The sequence below is a fragment of the Pongo abelii genome, chromosome 1 (assembly GCF_028885655.2).
Source record: "Pongo abelii isolate AG06213 chromosome 1, NHGRI_mPonAbe1-v2.0_pri, whole genome shotgun sequence".
Lineage (NCBI taxonomy): Eukaryota > Metazoa > Chordata > Mammalia > Primates > Hominidae > Pongo > Pongo abelii.
In genome coordinates this window covers 194,005,556-194,024,917 of record NC_071985.2, presented here as the reverse complement: position 1 = coordinate 194,024,917, position 19,362 = coordinate 194,005,556, and the positions used below count along the sequence as shown (strand labels likewise).

The 19,362-nt window shown below is 53.3% G+C and overlaps 1 protein-coding gene across 1 annotated transcript in view; it reads left to right on the top strand.

Annotated features, from left to right (window-relative positions):
- Positions 1 to 3,491: 3,491 nt before the first annotated feature.
- Positions 3,492 to 19,362, top strand: part of BMP8A (bone morphogenetic protein 8a) — a 35,875-nt gene continuing 20,004 nt past the window's right edge. Inside the window, exon 1 of the mRNA XM_024248105.3 lies at positions 3,492 to 4,189. Within this exon, the coding sequence (XP_024103873.2) occupies positions 3,856 to 4,189 (334 nt within the window). The 5' untranslated portion in view covers positions 3,492 to 3,855. The remainder of the gene's footprint in view (positions 4,190 to 19,362) is intronic.

Here is a 19,362-nt window from a genome sequence, read left to right as displayed (position 1 = left end):
CTTGGCAGCAGAAGCATGCGAGACCAGCTTGACCTCCATCTTCCCAGATTGTGGATTATGGTCCAGAATCTTACCAAGTAATTAAGGTTTTCTGGGGTTTTGTGGCAAAGTTCAGCTGGCAGCTGCACCAATGAAAACTGCATTTCTTTTTCTTTCTTTCCTTTTTTTTTTTTGAGATAGGGACTCACTCTGTCGCCCACTGGAGTGCAGTGGCACAATCTGGGCTGACCGCAACCTCCGCCTCCCAAGCTCAAACGATTCTCTTGCCTCAGCCTCCTGAGTAGCTGGAGTTACAGGCGCACGCTACCATGCCTGGCTAAAAAAAAGTGCATTTCCATTCAACAAATGCCTGCACACAAGACCATGTAGGAAATAACAAAATGCTAGGAAAAGGGTTAAAGTATAATCACAGTCCTGGGCCGGGTGCGGTGGCTCATGCCTGTAATCCCAGCACTTTGGGAGGCTGAGGCGGGTGGATCACCTGAGGTCAGGAGTTCAAGACCAGCCTGGTCAACGTGGTGAAACCCCATCTCTACTAAAAATACAAAAATTAGCCAGGTGTGGTGGTGGGCACCTGTAATCCCAGCTACTCGGGAGGCTGAGGCAGGAGAATTGCTTAAACCTGGGAGGTAGAGGTTGCAGTGAGCCAAGACTGCGCCATTGCACTCCAGCCTGTAAGAAAAGAGAAACTCCATCTCAAAAATAAAATAAAATAAAATAAAATAAATATATATATAAAAATAATCACAGTCCTGTGATAGAAATGCTAAATGAGGAAGGAAAATTTGGTGTCTGCTGGGGCCTTGAATGATGCAATAACTAGCTCATGTTTATTGACTGCTTACTATAAGCCAGTGATTGTGCTGTGCTCTATATACATTCTCACTGAATACCCTTAACAGTTCTATGATCATTAGCCCCCTTTTCTTGATAAGACACTGAGCCTGAGAGAGGTTAAGATCACAGAGTTGCCAGGTGGCTAGGGAAAGCCCTTGTTTTGACACTACTTTCTCCAAGAATCCTACCCCACCTCAGTTCCCTTCCAGTCCTAATGTTCTGGGATTCCACTCACACGTGGTCTGCTCCCACTTCCCCGCTCCTCTGCCCTTCCAGCCACTTTGCTGGCTCCTCTGTGGGAGCACAGCTTTCATTTTGCCTTGGGAAATTGCCGTGTTCACCAGCTGTCACCCCTGTTGCTGTGGGGGCTGCTCAGGGGCAGGGGGCTTGTCTGCTCCATCTCTGATTCAGGGCACAGCACAGAGCAGCTCACGGTGGTTGTTGCTGAACTGAATCGTGGGCAGAGGCCCTTGGAATGGCTAAAATCTGCTGTTTAGGTTTATGGGAACGTGAAGCCTGTTGTTTAGAGAACGCAGCTCTATCTCCACATCCTAAATTGAGAAATGATTTCTGTTATAAGAATCAGCCCAGCACTGGGCAGCTTGCAGTCTAGCTGGGAGCCCAGAATTGCACAAAACAAACCTGAGAATTGTACAGGCTGGATCTAGGGCCTCAAGTGATGTGCAGCGGATTCAAAAGGGGCGTGCAGAGAGGACAGTGAAGGGGGCGTGGGCAGGAGATTCCAAGACCCTGACCAAGATGACATGGGGACAAAGCCCTGTGGATTCAGCCTCCTAAACAGCTTTCTCCTCTGCCCCTCCAACCCATCACCATTAGAGACTCATTGTCATTGTACCCACCCCCACATCTGATTACTGTACCTGCCTCCAACTGCAGGGCCCTGACTCCTGTCTCCCTCTGACCCATATTCCGCTCTGCTTCCATGCTCTGGTCTTGGGTACTTTCAACGGTTATTGTGCATTATCCTTAGCTCAGTATCCTTATGGGACAGTCCCAGTCCGCAGGGTAGCCCCGGCTTCTAGGCGGTGGCATCCACATCTGCTCCGCCTGGAGCTGGTGCAGGTGCCTCATGGGGTGCGCTCTGGGGACCGCGCAGAAAATTTACGAGCAGTGTGGAAATACACCTGTTGGGTAAAACACAAACTAGGCATGTGTTTAAGGCACCAGCAAATGACTATTCAGATTAAGAATTTGATGTAGAAAATTTTATTTTAGTGATGACTTCAAAATGTGATTTTGAGGGCATTATACACTTACTTCGAGGTTTAATCTTCAGTCCACATGGCGGGGCACCATAATCTCTGGTGCCCAGGGCCCTCGTCTAGCCCCTATGAGGCTCTTTGCGGTGCCTCCCTTGCCAGCCCCTCCAGCCTCCGCCATTTGCCCCCTGGGCTCTCCAGGTTCCACTGCCCCCCTGCCCCAGCCCAGCTCCACTGCTGTGTGACCTGGTCTAAGTCCCTTAACCGCCGTGTGCCTCAGTTTCCTCATTTATTAAAAGAGGTTCCAGTGGTATGTACCCCCTAACGATGTGCGAGCATCACAGAAATGACACGAGACACACACTCAGAACATGCCTTCGGCGTGGCAAGTGCTGACTGTTGCCATTATTAGGCTCCCCAGCCGGGGTCTCAGGGCCTTGGCACAAGCTATTCCCTCTGCCTGGAGCACTTTCCTCCACTGACCTTTCCTGGCGCTCCAGGTCAACTCCAGGAGACTTCCCAGTGCAGTCTAGGTGCCTTCTCCTTCCGCAGCGCCTGAACCACACAGGAATAATTATGTGAGGCGAGAGCGCGCCCAGGGAAGAGCAGGGTGTGCAGAAAGGGACTGAGTCAGTCGAGACGTTTCCGCGGGGATCCTTCTCTTGCCAGGCCTGCACCGGGGCCGTGGGGACTGAGAAGATGTGCACACGTGGCTCCCGAGTGCTCGGGAAGGCCCCAGAACTTCTGGCCCGGCTGGAGGCAGGAGGAGGAGCCTCCTGCGCAAAGCTGGATCAGTACCGGGAACGCATGGCGCACAGCGACGGCTGGCGGGGGCGGCCCGACTGAGGCGCTGCCCGGGCTCACGCGGGAGCCAGGTGGGGGACGCAGGGAGAAGCAGCCGAGCAGGTGCCGGGAAGGAGGCGCCCGCAGAAGCGCATGCAGGGGCCACGGGGAAGGCGCCAGGAGGCGGTGAGGGGCCGCGGTGGCCGGAACCCGGGCCGGCCGCTGCGGGCAGAGGAACGTGCCCCGCCCGCGGGGCTTGGCTGGCACCGCCCGGCTCTCCAGACGGGGCTACGGCCGCGTGTCGGGCCCGGTGGCGACCCCGGCACACCACGGCGGGGCGGCCGGGTGGCACCACTGGCGGGACTAGGACGGCGCCGCGGCCTTAGGATCTCTGCGCCGAGGCCCGCGGCGGGAGCCACGACGGCCCTGACCACGCTGACGCCCAGGCTGCGGGCTCCTCGACCGGACCACCCGCCAGCCACGCCGAGGTCGCACCTCGGGGTCGCCCCACCCGCCAACACCGGCAGCCGCCCCGGGCCCCTCGCGGGCGCGGCCTCCGCACCCAGGCCCCGCCCCCGCGCCCCCATTGGTCAGTCCCGGGGGTGGGCGGGTGGCACCGACGGCTGAGCCGGGGGAAGGACTCGCGGGAATCGCGCCGCCCGGGTCGCTGCCGGAGCTCGCCCGTTGCCCCTGCGCTGCGCGGACCGCAGCCATAGCCGGACTGGTGGGAACGGCGGCGACAGACGGATTGGCTGACAGTCCCAGTCCTCAGAGCAGCCCCGGCCTCGAAGCGTTGGCGTCCGCGTCCGCGTCCGCGTCAGCGTCCGCTTGTCCCGGAGCCGGGGCAGGTGCCGCGCGGGGGGCGCTCCAGGGACCGCGCTGAGGCTGCAGACGCTGCCCGCCGAGCCCCGCCCCCTGCTCGCCGAACTCAGCTCCCCGTTCGCCGTCGGGGCGTCCCCGGGCCCAGGGGTGGCCGCGGAGCTGATGCGCGCCCGCTGAGCGCCCCCGGCCCGCCATGGCCGCGCTCCCCGGCCCGCTCTGGCTCCTGGGCCTGGCGTTGTGCGCGCTGGGCGGGGGCGGCCCCGGCCCGCGACCCCAGCCCGGCTGTCCCCAGCGACGTCTGGGCGCGCGCGAGCGCCGGGACGTGCAGCGCGAGATCCTGGCGGTGCTCGGGCTACCCGGGCGGCCCCGGCCCCGCGCGCCACCCGCCGCCTCCCGGCTGCCCGCGTCCGCGCCGCTCTTCATGCTGGACCTGTACCACGCCATGGCTGGCGACGACGACGACGACGGCGCGCCCGCGGAGCGGCGCCTGGGCCGTGCCGACCTGGTCATGAGCTTCGTCAACATGGGTGAGTGCGGCCGCCCGCGCGGGGATCCTCGGAGTAAACTGGCTGCAGGGGAGAGTGCGCGCATCCGCGGGCGGTGCCGGGCCCTGGCCGAACCGGGAGTCACAGACGGTGGACGCGAACCACAGGGGAGTGGGACCGCCGTGGTTAGGGAAGGTCTAAGGGTCATGGGGGCCCCGTGGGCTGCGGGGTGGTCAGGAGCAGAGTGTGGGGGACTGTGGACTCCCAGGCGCTGCCTTCATCCTGCCCCAAACACACCCAGGAGTAAGAATCAGGTGATGTCTTTGCCCACCTGGGCTGCCCCGGGAAGACAGCCTGGTCCTGGGGAGACAGGTGAGTAAACAGAGGCCGGGATGCTGTCACTGTGATAAGGGCAGTACTGAGGAGAGGGACAAAGTTCAGCGTGGAAACCTGTGGTCACATCATCAGAGTGACCAGAGCTGAGTCGCGTGCCCTGAGTCCACAGCAGACTCTTCCCTGTGCGGAGCCTGGGTGGGGTGCAGCTGTCAGGGGAGCGGCTGGAGAAGGAGCAGACTCAGCTCCGTGGGGCAGGGACTGTGGCCTTGTCACCCTGGGCCCTGCACTTGGCATGTGGCCTGGTATAGGGTGAGTGTCTGGTCCTGTGGAATGGCCCAATGGGCAGCTGGACCCACTGTGTTCTCCCAGACAAAGCCGGGCTTTTCCTGTCTGCAAACAATTTGTATCAAACCCTGGAGCTATTTATTCCTTAAGATCTCAGATTTTTCTTTTCCAATACTAAACTCTTTGGCCTATGGTCGTGTAGTTACTGTTGGTAAGGTCCCCCATCTGCTTTGTCTCCTGTCTGTGGCTAGTGACAGGCCGGGGTCTGGGAGCCAAGGACCACAGCTCAGCCCGAAGTGGGGGAGCTATGGGGCTGAGAGCAGGGAGTGGGTACCTGCCCCAGCCACCAGCCTCCCTCCACAGACAGCATCATTAATTCTTCATCCTCCCGACAACCCTGGTAACAGCCATGGTCTTCATCCCCATCTCCCAGATGAGAACAGTGAGGCTCAGAGAGGTGGCACCATGCCTAGGACAGCGCAGCCTCTATGCCGCTGAGCCAGGACAGGCCCAGGAAGCCTGACTGTCCATCCAAGGCTCAATGAGATGACATTTCTGTTGTCAGGTCAGGCTTTCAGGGTGCAGAGAGCTTTCTGAGGAGTCTGGGCTGAGGAACACAGGGGACTGAGCTGCAGCAGGTTTTGTGGGGCCATCAGCCATTTGCTTCCTACACTAGGGCAGAAGAGGGCATGGCCAAGCCTCTGCTTCCCGCAACCCAGAGCTGGTGGCGAGGGCGAGCAGCAGAAGGCAGCCGTTCACCATCGCTGAGCGCCCAGTGCCAGGCACAGGACACTGGCCGGTGGGATCTGGATGCTGCCTTTGTAGTTAGAGGACAGGGTGGGGATGTGGGACAGAGGAGACCATCTGTGAAGCTGGGGCTGGGGCTCTGTCATTAGGACAGGCTGACCCTGGGCTCAGGACCAAGAAGAGTTGTGGATAGAGTCATCCAAGAATGTCCCCAGGGAGCCGCCCATCAGAATGAGTCACCACCCAGCCCACATCCTACCTCCCCTGGCATCCCCTGGGTCAAGGCATGCACAGCCTGGTGGAGCTGTTGCTGTGAATGGGGCAGGGCCTACCCCTCTGTGTGACCTTAGGGAAGTTCTTCACCCTCTCAGCCTTGGTTGCTCCTTGTAAAAGGAGGTGCCTAGTGATCTGTCCTCAGGGTTGTTGTGTGATTGGTAGAGGGGCGGGAGTAGAAAGCCTGTGCTGCTCCCCTCAGAGGGTGAACCTGGACCTGGGCACTGTTGGCCTCCCAGCTGTGGCCCAGCCTTAGTGTGGAGGTGACAGGAACATCTCCACATGTCTTGTACAGGTGAAACCCAGAAATTAACTCTAAAAGCCAATCAAAGGTGTTTGTACTTATTTTTAAAATGAAAAGTAGCGTGTGAACTTTTTCTTTTCTTTTCTTTTCTTTCTTTCTTTTTTCTTTTCTTTCTTTTTTTTTTTTTTTGTTTTGTTTTGTTTTGTTTTAAGAGGCAGAGTTTCACTGCATTCCCCAGGCTGGAGTGTAGTGATGCGATTATAGCTCACTGCAACCTCTAATTCCCGGGCTCCAGCAATCTTCCTACCTCAGCCTCCCCAGTAGCTAGGGCTACAGTCACACACCACCACACCCAGATAATTTTTAAATATTTCTTGTAGAGATGGGGAGTCTCACTGTATTGCCCAGACTGGTCTTGAACTCCTGAACTCAAGCGATCCTCCCACCTCAGCCTCCCAAAGTGCTGGGATTACAGGCATGAACCACCATGCCTGGCCACGTGTGAACTTTCACAGCCTTACAATTCCTCATTTAATTCATGTGAGACTGTTTTGCCAGCCCCGTTTCATGCGCTCAGAGAGATTAAATGGCCAGCCCAGGGCCACACAGCACATCCAAGGTGACATCCACGGCTGTGGATTCCAAATCCCAGCTTCTTCCCACACCAGCTCTGAGCATTTCATGAAAACTCAGGGTCTCCAGTGCCGTGGGATTAACAAGCAGATTGTTGTTAGTGGAAGCCCAGGCTGTGGGTGGGCGCAGCCAGCTGTCAGAAAGGCCTTCTTTATTCTGCTGGGCTAACTGCACTAGTAGAACTCTCTGAGAGTAGCTTTAACTGGTAATTACTGAGGCTGGATGGGGCGGGGTGGGTGGGGAGTAGATAGACACATACCAGGATGCTCTCAGTGTTTGGAGGCCCCTGAAGGTTGGCAGCCCGAGAGCCACCACGGGATCTAATAGCAGGGTCGCTGTGGTGTCACCGCCCACACCCAGGCTCCCACACCTGCTCCCGCCAGCTCCACCTCTCCTATCAGCCTCATCTGACTCCTGAATAGCCAGGCCTGGTGCCCGTAGGGCCCAACTCTTGATGGCAGCCTGTGGAACCCAGGGGGCGGGGCTCTCACAGGCCTCCCACCATGTCTCCGTGCAGAGCAGGTGCTTTAGGAAGCCAAGCCTGCGTCCTGATGTTCAGAGCCTGCACTGGGAGGCCAGGGCTGGGGTCAGAGCCGGGGCCCCGCCTGGCCTGTCATCCATATCAGCCTGTAGACCTGGGCTCTCTTGGGCAGGACAGTGATGGAGCGGTTGGATTCTGTCCCTGGTCTCTCTGGGCTCAGGGAGGGGAGAGCCCTGAGCTGGGAGGCAGGACCCAGGTTCTTGTGCTGCCTGGGCCCACCGTTAACTCCTGCATGTCCTGAGCCACGGCCCTTCCCTTCCCTGGGCCTCTGCTTTCTCGTCCATTCTACGGTGATGGCGTCAGAAAAGCAAGGTGCCTCCCAGCCCTGACCTGTGGCTCTGTGGCCCAGGCGCCTTCCCACAACACCGCCATGCCTTGGCCCCAGGGCCTCAGGCCGGCCCGGCCCCTCCTGAGGGAGGAAGGATGGCAGGAAGGACCACCTCTGCACACTCCTTCTGAATCCTTCTCCACCCACGTCAGCGGAGAGGCAGGTGCCTATGTTCCAGATTGAGAAACTGAGGCATAAGCAGGACTAGCAGGCAGAAGTCCAGCCAGGATCAGAATGCAGGCAGCTTCATTTTTGTCCTGATCCCTTCCTGAACCAGACAGATTTGCTCCTGTGGTCTCTGGTGGCCATGGACAGGGATGTTGATGAACAGAGCCATCTGGATTTGGGAGAAGCAGGACTGAGTGGGAATTCAGGACCTGGCCCGGGTCCTGCTCTGCCCTTGCCAGCCGTGTGACCTGGAAGGGTGGCACCATCTCCGTGGGCCCCAGGGCCACTTCCTTTGGTTCTTTACTAGGGACCTCTTTCATTTTCCCATTCATTCATCCATCAAATAGTTCTGTAGCGCCTACCACGGACCAGGCAGAGTTCTAGTTGTTGGGGATACAACAATGAAAAAAGTAAAGTTCCTGCCCTCAGGGAGATGACTTTCTAGTGTGAGAGACACATAATACATACATGAGCCCTAAAGGTAATTGTCGGGTGTGCTAAACAGCAACTCCCCATCTGAAAACAGGAGGGGCTGAACAATGGCAGGACAGACAGGGCTAGATTGGGGGTTTCTGACCTGAGACCCACCCACACGAAATTTGCATCCTGACACCGACACCTGATCTCAGTGTGATCTGGGCTTTCCAGTCAACCTCCCCAAGCCTCAGTTTCCTCCTCTGTAAAATGGAGATACTCATCTTACGGGGCTGTTGCGGGCTTGTGTGAGATGCTACCCAGCGATGCCCACGTGCCCAGAACCTCCGCATCTCTTCCTTCATTGATGTCTAACAATTGCTGTCACATCTGTGTTTGAAAGAGAGGAGAATGAGGCTCAGAGCAGTTAGGTGGTTTTCCTAAGGCCACACAGCAGGTTGTCTCCCTGCCTCCATGTTAGACACAGCAGCTGCCTCCACCCCAGGCCAGGTCCCCGCCTATCATTAGATGCAGTAAGCGCTGTCGAATTGAACTAAATGTGAATGTGTATTGTAAGCTGAGAAGCCTGTTGTTAAAGTATTTTTATTTTGGGGGGATTTATAGAAATAATGCATGCTCATTCTACAAAATTCAGATTCTGCAGAAGCATGTAACTTGGGTGCCCCTAGGGAGCCCCATTCCTACCAGACAGTCCCTCCAGCAACTACTTTCTGATTTTCATTGCCATGGCCTGTTCTTTGAACTTCACATAAATGGAATCTTATAGTGCGTACTCTTGAGTCTAGTCTTTGGCTCAGCATACTTCTTTTTCCATTTTCCTCCATGTTGTTGTATCTGTAGTTCTTTTTTTCGTAAATGAGTTGTATTCCATTGCATGAATATACATACCACAGTCCATCCATTGTTACGGACATTCGGGTTGTTCTGAACACTTTTATCTACATCCCTCTGTGGATATATTAAAGCAGGGATTTTAATCTTGCGTTTGCCATTTGGGAGCTGTGCGATGTTGAGCAGCTTGCTTAAAGTCCCTGAAACTCAGTTTCCACACCTTTGAGACAAGGTAAGTGATCCAGCCTCCTGGGGTTGCGTGCAGTGTGGCCAGCTGGAGGCCGACACACAGTAGGAACTTCACAAATGGGGGCTGATCGATTGTGCCCCACTTCTGCGCCATTGCTCGTTGGGTAGCTCCTTCATAGAATACACTTACCTCCATTTTTGCATGCGAAAACTCCACCCACTTTTAAATGAAGGTGGGTCAGGGTTTCCATAAATCTCTCTGCCCCTACCCCACAATCCCATAGGGACAGGCTCTTTCCAGGCAGAAGCCCCACCTGCATTGCATGCACTTCTCTTAGGATTCCAGTCGCTTTATGCCTGTGTGACCCAGGGGCCCACCTAGCCCCTCTTTCTCCTACTCCCCAGCAACCCCTGAACAACCTGAGAACAGGACTAAATCTGACTCTTCCCTGCCCCTGCTCCCGCCCCCCACCCCGTGGCAGGAAGTTGAGGGAAAGAGGAACCCAGCAGGAGGCAGGGAGAGCCAGGAGGAGCCTGGGCCTGGTCAGGTGGGACAGAGTGGGGCCGGCCCTCCCTGTCTGTGTGGGGGCCGACAATGGGTGCCATAGCTCCCTGGGCCCTCCCCTGGGACCCCAAGTCCCCACAGGGCCCTGCCTGGAGGAAGGTGGCTTCACGGGCATTCTCGGGTGTCTGTTGATAGGAGGGTGTTGTTGACGGGTGACCCCCACATCCCAATATGTCCCGTTGAACTCCAGGGCCACTCATTTCACACTGGCCCCAAGCGTGAACATCCACATCACAGGCCTCTCTATTCTGACATGGGCCTCTAATCTAACCCTGGAAACCCTCTGCCCCTCCTTGGCCTCAGTTTCCCCATCTCTGCAGGGTTGCCTGAAGGCCTTTCCAGCTCTGACCAAAGAATGTCCCCACCCCCTGCCTGCTGATGGGGGCTCTTCCGGCTGAGGCACAGGGTGGGGAGGTGCACCCAGCCCCCCCTCCTCCCGGAACCTCTTTCCCATAGACGAGAGGATGTGTCACCCTGACCGCTTCTTTCTGGAAAATTCCCACAGTTCATTCTTTCCCGGGATTTCACTAGAGGAATTGCGTCTTTCTTGCTCACATCTCCTGGGATCTATTCTTGGCCTTGGCGGGCTTGATGTGGTGGCGTGTGTGGGTGTTCCCTTTTAATTTGGGGTCCAGAACTGTCTGAGGCCTGGACCGGTAATTATGAGAGCAGCACCATTTATGGAAACAGCCCTTGAAGCAAGCCAGTGATGAGACCCGGCTGGAAATACCTCAGCATGGAGCCCTGGGCCCGCCTCGAGGCGGTGCTGAGATTTCTGGGTGGGAGAAGCCCCTTTAGGACCAACAGGTCATGAGTCCCGCCTTCCCTTGGCCTGCAGAGGCTGTGGGGCCCAAGCCTTCTTTTGGGTCTGAAGTGCCCCTGCCCCTCCGCCTTTGCTGCCTGTGGGACCAGCCAGGCAGGCCCGGCCCATGCACCCCGGGGCTCTGGGGGAGCCGCTGTCCGCCCCCAGGGGCCAGGCTGGGAGAGGAGGCAGGTCCACAGCAACAAGAATGTCGGTGGCTTCTGATGGAGTCACACGGGGACATGGTAGCCACACCCAGACTGGCAGTGACACCCAGCCCAAAGGGCTCTGAGTGCCGGACACTGAGCCGCTGTCCTGGGGACAAGAGGCCCTTGGAAGAAGGGGCCGGGGCACCCCTGCTCTGGGGCCCCAGAACACGGCGGCCGATGAGCCGACATGCGAGCCTCCCATGTCCCCCCACGTGGCTCCGTCCCGGCCCTCCCAGGGCTGGCCGTCCAGAGGAACAGCTGAACCAGAGACAGCAAGCCCTGGCATGGGGGCCGGGAGAGGCTGAAAGCCTGACCTGCCTGGGGTCTGAGGACTGGGAGGCTTCTCAGTCGGACTCAGAGGGACGGGGCCGCCCGGGGAGAGCAGCTTCCAGGAGGGACTCTGTGGGAGGCATCTGCAGGCAGAAGGCACAAGAGGCCCGAGGGACCGATGACAGGGCCAGCACAGGGAGGGTCCTGGGACACTCTTCCTGTGGGCCCTTCGGGGCCGGGGAGGGTCTGAGGGGAGATGGGACGGGTCACAGGCCACAGGATTCTGTTCTGAGCTGGAGGATGAGGGTGTCTTTTGAAGTCTCATTTTTTGGTCAGAAATAAGACAGATTTAGGTTGTCTGAGTGAGACTAAATTGCCCAGGGCACAAAAATAGCCAGAGCCCTTGTTGATGTCGGGCTGAGGGTCGCAGGGTTTGGCATCTGGAGGCCTAGCCTGGAGTGACTGGTGGCCATGCCCGGTGAAGGCCACCTCCTGCCCACAGTGGCCTTTCCTGGAAGAGCAGTGTCCGGAGGTTGCTTTATCCGAGGCTGGAGGAGGAGGCTGAGGGCTCTCTGATTGTTTGTTTTCCCAGAGCCACAGTGAGGTGCTTCAGAAAGTAACCTTTTCTGCCTCCCATGTGCAGCTCCGCGTGGGTGGCATTGTCTATCCTGGATTCTGAGCCAAGTGCCCCAGCCGGTGTGTCTCACTGGAACTGGCTGTCACCAGTCCCTGTTGGCTGCAGACAGCTCTACAGGCGCACTGTGGCCCAAGTGACTTCTCACCTCCCAAGGTCGTGCACTGTCACAATATTGGTTGGCAGCAATTGAAGTTTTGAAGTTCTTCCCAAGTAACAGGGCTTCTTTGAATCACTGTGCTGAGTTCTTGGAGGGTGAGAAACGATTTCTTGGAGATGAACTGGCCTAGCCTGTCACTCCAACCTCCTCGTACACCTCGGCCCCCTGACCACTAGATTCCAGCCACACCAGCCTCCTTGATGTTTCTCAAACATGTAGAGCCTTTGTATCCACTGTTCCCTCTGCCTAGAAGGCTGTCCACATCTTCACACAACTGGTTCCTTCTCCTACAGTCGAGGGTATTTTTTCCCCTTACTTTCCAGGTTTTAGACTAATGAATGGATCCCTAGCATTTTTGAAAGGCAATGTTTCTCCACTACTGACAATCTTGCCTCCCAGGAAACATTTGGCAATATCTGGAGACCTTTTTAGTTGTTGCAAATGGGGAGGGGAAGGGAGTGCTGCTGTCGGCTAAGGGGCAGAGGCCAGGGATGCTGCTAAACATCCTGCAGTACACAGAACAGCCCCTACAACAAAGAATTATTTGGCCAAAATGTCAGTGGTGCCACAGTTGAGAAACCTGTTCAAGGCGACCCGTGTTTGATGGTGATGATGATGATGGGCTCACCCTTTATTAGATACAAGTTTGTCTTATTCCATCTTGTGTTGCTGTAACAGACTCCCTAAGGCTGAGTAATTTACCAAAAAAAAAAAATAAGAGGTTTATTTTATTTTATTTTATTTTGAGACGGAGTCTTGCTCTGTCACCCTGGCTGGAGTGCAGTGGTACAGTTTCAGCTCACTGCAACCTCTACCTCCAGAGTTCAAGAGATTCTCCTGCCTCAGCCTCCCAAGTAGCTGGGACTACAGGCGCCCGCCACCACACCTGGCTAATTTTTTGTATTTTTAGTAGAGACGGGGTTTCACCGTGTTGGCCAGGCTGGTCTCAACCTCCTGACCTCAGGTGATCCACCCACTTCAGCCTCCCAAAGTGCTGGGATTACAGGCGTAAGTCACCACGCCCAGCCGAAAACAGGTTTATTTGGCATACAATTCTAGTGGCTGAAAGGCTCAAGGCTGGGCAGCTGCATCTGGTGAGAGAGAGCCTCAGGCTACTTCAATTCATGGCAGAAAGTGGAAGGACAGTGGGTGTGTGCAAAGAGAGCATGTGGTGAGAGGAAGCAAGAGAGCAAGCCAGACTTTTTAACAGCCTCCCCCGTCTAGGGAAATAATCCATTCCCCTGAGAGGGAAACCCACCCACTGGCCCCCTCCTCCATGGCATTAGTCTATGAGGGGTTCATCCCCATGACCCAGACACCTTCCACTAGGTCCCACCTCCCATCACAGCTACATTAGGGATCAAATTTCAACCTGAGTTTTGTCAGGGATAAAACACATCCAAACTGTAGCAAGGGGTATATTATCTGTACTGTTCACCTTGCTTTTTTCTTTTTCTTTTTTTGAGACAGAGTCTCACCCTGGAGTGCCATGGCACAATGACAGCTCACTGCAGTCTCGACCTCCCAGGCTCAAGCCATCCTCCTACCTCAGCCTCCTGAATAGACTATAAGCAAAGTGCCATCGTGTCTGGTTAATTTTGTTTGTTTGTTTGTTTTGTTTTGAGACAGGGTCTCACTCTGCCTCAAAACAAAGAGCTAAAGTGCAATGATGTGATCTCAGCTTACTGCAACCTCTGATGCCTGGATAATTTAAAAAATTTTTCTAGAGACAGGGCCTCCCTATGTTGCCCAGGCTGATCTTGAATTCCTGGCCTCAAGTGGTCCTCCTGCCTTGGCCTCCCAAAGTGATGGGGTTACAGACGTGAGCCATCACAGCCAGCTGGGACATTTTCTTGGAAGTACATTTCTGAGTCACAGCATGTATCATTTTGCTAGATTACTGCCAGATTTCCTACCCTAGAGTTTGTGCCATTTTGCATTCCTGCCAGCAATGCCCAGAAGTGTTCAGGTCTGATCTTACAGTATCTTACTCACGAGGCCTTCTCAAACATCACATCTAAAGAAACCCCACACTGGGCCAGGTGCGATGGCTCACGCCTATAATCCCAGCACTTTGGGAGGCCGAGGCGGGTGGATCATGAGGTCAGGAGTTCAAGACCAGCCTGGCCAAGATGGGGAAACCCTGTCTCTACTGAAAATACAAAAGTTAGCTGGGCTCAGTGGCAGGCACTTGTAATCCCAGCTACTTGGGAGGCTGAGGCAGGAGAATCGCTTGAACCCAGGCAGCAGAGGTTGCAGTGAGCTGAGATTGCGCCACTGCACTCCAGCCTGGCTGACAGAGTGAGACTGTCTCAAAAAAAAAAAAAAAAGAAAAGGAAACCCCACACTGGACTGGAATTGGAGGTGCCAGTATGACCTCAGATATTTAAAATAAAAAATATATATATACCAATACATATAGATGTGTGTTTTTGCACACATTAATGTACACACATATATTTCCTAGCTCTGTCCACTGAAAGGGCCTAAAAGTATTGACACTCCAGGACAGTGAGCAACCCAGTGCCCAAATCTTGGTTTCTAAATATCTCTCCAAAAAGCAAAACAAAACAAAACAGAACTCCTTGCAGAAATGGTGGATTCCAGGGGTGGGGATGGAAACTCCCAGCATGCACCTAGAGCATCTTGCGGTGCCAATTAGAAGTGCTCAGAAAAGGATGATGGGGACGGTCAGAAGGACACAGGAGCCAACCTGAAGGAGCTGCCAGTGGCCAAAACTGGAACAATTTGAGCAATGAAATAGATAACAATAGTATTGGATATAGCCCATAGAATAAAATAAACACCCTTGAATCCATAATGATATAAATAAATAATTAGGCTGGGCACAGTGTCGCATGCCTGTAATCCCAGCACTTTGGGAGGCCAAGGCAGGCAGATCATCTGAGGTCAGGAGTTCGAGACTAGCATGACCAATATGGTGAAACCTTGTCTTTACTGAAAAAAATACAAAATTAGTCATGCGTAGTGGTACACACCTGTAGTCCCAACTACTCAGGAGGCTGAGGCAGGAGAATAACTTGAACCCGGGAAGCGGAGGTTGCAGTGAGCCAAGATCATGTCATTGCACTCCAGCCTGGGCAACAGAGCAAGACTCTGTCTGAAAATAAATATTTAAATAAATAAATAACTGTAGAAGAAAGGACAAGTCTTCCTTTCAAAAGAATTCCAGTTAATAAATGTAGAAGGAAAGAAGGAAACAGAAAATCACTATTCCAGCCTGGACAAAATGGCAAGACTCCATCTCTACAAAAAATACAAAAAAAAAGCCAGGTGTGGTGGTACATGACTGTACATGACTGTACATGACTGTAGTCCCAGCTGCTCAACAGGCTGAGGTGGGAGGATCCCTTGAGCCCTGGGAGGTTGAAGTTGCGTCACTGCATTGCAGCCTAGGTGACCAAGTGAGACCCTGTCTCAAAAAATGAAAAAGAAAATCACTATTGGCTCATGTCTATGATCCCAGCAAGGTGAGCCAAGAGTTCAAGACCAGCCTGGGCAACATAGTGAGATTTCATCTCTACAAAAAATGAATTAGCCAGGCGTAGTGGCACTATGCTTACAGTCTTCCTTTTTTTTTTTTTTTTTTTTTTTTTGAGATGGAGTCTCGCTCTCTCTCCCAGGCTGGAGTGCAGTCGTGCAATCTTGGGTCACTGCAACCTCTACCTCCCAGGTTCAAGTGATTCCCCTGCCTCAGCCTCCCGAGTAGCTGGGACTACAGGCACACACCACTATGCCTGACTAATTTTTTGTTTTTTAGTAGAGACGAGGTTTCACCATGTTGGCCAGGATGGTCTCGATCTCCTGACCTTGTGATCCACCCGCCTCGGCCACCCAAAGTGCTAGGATTATAGGCAGGAGCCACTGCACCTGGCCCATTTATAGTCTTAACTGCTCAGGAGGCTGAGGTGGGAGGATCACTTGAGTTTGGGAGGATGTGACTGCAGTAAGCTATAATCACACCACTGGACTCCAGCCTGGGTGGCAGAATGAGACCCTGTCTCAAAAAACAAAACAAAACAAAAAAAGTATTTTCCTCACGATATTTATTATTTACAAAATGAAAAATCATGACATTACAGTGGAGAAACCTGGCAGACACCACCGTAACCAGGGAATCAAAGTTCATGCCACTAGTAATAAGATAGATTGGTATCATATTGTCCCATTTGATGCTCTGAGAAGGGCATATCACTTTGAAGGGGGCCTGCCCCTCCACACCTGTAGGTATTTCTCGAAAGGTGGAGATGAGAGACTGAGAAAAGAAATAAGACACAGAGAGACAAAGTATAGAGGAAGAAAAGTGGGCCCAGGGGACCAGCGCTCAGCATATGGAGGACCTGTACCGGCACTGGTCTCTGAGTTCCCTCAGTATTTATTGATCACTATCTCTACCATCTCAGCGAGGGGGATGTGGCAGGACTATAGGGTAATGGTGGGGAGAGGGTCAGCAGGAAAACATGTGAGCAAAGGACTCTGTGTCATAAATAAGTTTAAGGAAAGGCACTGTGCCTCAATGTGCACGTAGTCCAGATTTATGTTTGACTTTACACAAACATCTCAATGCAGTAAAGAGCAGTATTGCCTCCAGCATGCTCAGTCAGTATAGTATGAGACTCTTAATCTCAGGGTCATGGGCTCAAGCCCCACGTTGGGTGCCAGATGAAGGGGGCCTGCGCCTCCACACCTGTGGGTATTTCTCGAAAGGTGGAGATGAGAGACTGAGAAAAGAAATAAGACACAGAGACAAAGTACAGAGGAAGAAAAGTGGGCCCAGGGGACCGGCGCTCAGCATATGGAGGACCTGTATCGGCACTGGTCTCTGAGTTCCCTCAGTATTTATTGATCACTATCTACCATCTCAGCAAGGGGGATGTGGCAGGACCATAGGGTAATGGTGGGGAGAGGGTCAGCAGGAAAACATGTGAGCAAAGGACTCTGTGTCATAAATAAGTTTAAGGAAAGTTGCTGTGCCTCGATGTGCATGTAGGCTGGATTTATGTTTGACTTTACACAAACATCTCAATGCAGTAAAGAGCAGTATTGCCACCAGCATGTCTTGCCTCCAGCTATAAGGCGGTTTTCTCCTATCTCAGTAAATAGAATGTACAATCAGGTTTTACACCACGACATTCCAATCCCAGGGACGAGCAGGAGACAGATGTCTTCCTCTTATCTCAACTGCAAAGAGACCTTCCTCTTTCACTAATCCTCCTCAGCACAGACCCTTTACGGGTGTCGGACTGGGTTTGGTCAGGTCTTTCCCTTTCCACGAGGCCATATCTCAGGCTGTCTCAGTGGGGGGAAACCTTGGACAATACCCAGACTTTCTTGGGCAGAGGTCCCTGCAGCTTTCCACGGTGCATTGTGTCCCTGGGTACTCAAGACTGGAGAATGGCAATGACTTTTACCAAACATACTGCCTGCAAACACATTTTTAACAAAACACGTCCTGCACAGCCCTAAGTCTATTAAACCTTGAGTCAATACAGTACATGTTTCTGCAAGCACAGTGTTGGGGCTAGGGTTACAGATTAACAGCATCTCAAAGCAGAAGAATTTTTCTTAGTACAGATCAAAATGGAGTCTCTTATGTCTTCCTTTTTCTACAGAGACACAGTAACAGTCTGATTTCTCTTTCCCCCACACACTTCTGTGGTATTCTTCAAAATCCATAACTTCATTTTAAACATGAGACAAACTCAAATTGAGGGGCATGCTACAAATAACTGACCAGCACTCTTCAAAAGTATCAAGGCCAGGCATGGTGGCTCATGCCTGTAATCCCAGCACTCTGGAAGGCCGAGGCAAGAGGACTGCTTGAGCCCAGGAGTTCAAGACCAGCCTGGACAACATAGTGAGCCCTTGTCTCAATAAACAATTTTTAAAAAAATTAGCTGGGCATGGTGGAGTGTACCTGTGGTCCCTGCTACCCCAGAGGCTGAAGTGGGAGGATCACCTGAGCCCAGGTGGTTGAGGCTGCAGTGAGCTGTGACTGCGCCACTGCACTCCAGCCTGGCTGACAGAGCAAGACCCTGTCTCAAAAAAAAAAAAAAAAAAAAAAAGTGTCAAGGTTGAAAGGAAAGGAAAGACTGAGGAACAGTCAGATCGGAGGCCCCAGGGGAAATGACACTAAATGTATTCATGTATTAATAACATGGGGTCCTAGATTGAATCCTTGACAGAAAAAGGATATTAGTAGGACAGTTAGTAAAATTAGAGAAAAGTCTGGATTTAGTTAACAGTATCAATTTCCTGGTTTTTTTGTTTTTTTGTTTTTTGAAACGGAGTCTCACTGTCACCCAGGCTAGAGTGCAGTGGCACGATCTTGGCTCACTGCAACCTCCGCCTCCCAGGTTCAAGCAGTTCTGTGCCTCAGCCTCCCGAGTAGCTGGGATTACAGGCACCTACCACCACGCCCAGCTAATTTTTGTATTTTTAGTAGAGACAGGGTTTCACCATCTTGGCCGGGCTGGTCTTGAACTCCTGACCTCATGATCCACCCGCCTCAGCCTCCCAAAGTGCTGGGATTATAGGCGTGAGCCACCGCGCCCCCCCAGTTTCCTGGTTTTCTTATACTACAGATTGGTTATGTAAGAAGCCGTCATTAGGGGAAGCTATCAGGGAAAGAATGTATGTGAAGTCTCTGCACTGTTCATGCCACTTTCTTTAGATCTAAATAATCCTAAAGTATTTCAAAATCAAGTTAAAAACATAAATAAGGCAGCCCCCACACTCCCTGCGTTATTCCCAGTCCCCCGTCTTTGTGTGCTTCCTAGCACTTAGCACATAGGCTAATCTTGTTTGTTAACCTTCCTGTTTGTTATCTGACTTCCCTGCAAGCCTGTAAACCCCACGGGGGCAGGAGCTGCCCCATCTTGCTTACCTCAGTGTATCCTGCACCTAAATAATGACTTGTGCACCATTAGTACTGCTTTAAAATGTACTGAATAAGGAATTAATTCATATTCCTGGCTGTGACCGGAAAAATGAATGAGGAAAAGTCAGTATTCTTATAAAGCCTTCAGATCATGAGAAGGGAACAGAGTCAGGAACCTCCTCCTTCGTGCCCAAAAGTGAAATTATGGGACCCTCAAAAATAGGATCACTGTCCCAGATTTTGCAGATGGGGGAAATAAACGTACTGCCCAGAAACCTTGCTCCAAACATCAATGGCTCCTTCCAGGGCCACCATAGAGGATTCCTGGCAGGATGTATCTCAGATGATCGGGATCAGGACATTGGCCGGACAGAGAGCATCTCCCGCGTGGGCCCCCCAGCCTATCTGAATCTGACAGGGAGCCCTGGAATGAACTTCCCAACCTTACAACTGGCAGCAGAATTTTACTGGGAAAACCCAAGAAATCACGTTGTGCAAACCTAGGCCTTTCCCATGAATTCCCTCCATGGACCCTCAAATCAGCAGCCACTGGGAGGCAGCAGCAGGCATTGCATGCTGTGTATTGAGGACCTGTCTAGAAGCCTCGAGCGCTTTTGGCCAGTTCCAGCGTAGTTTTAATGCCCCATTTCCCAGCATCAGACGG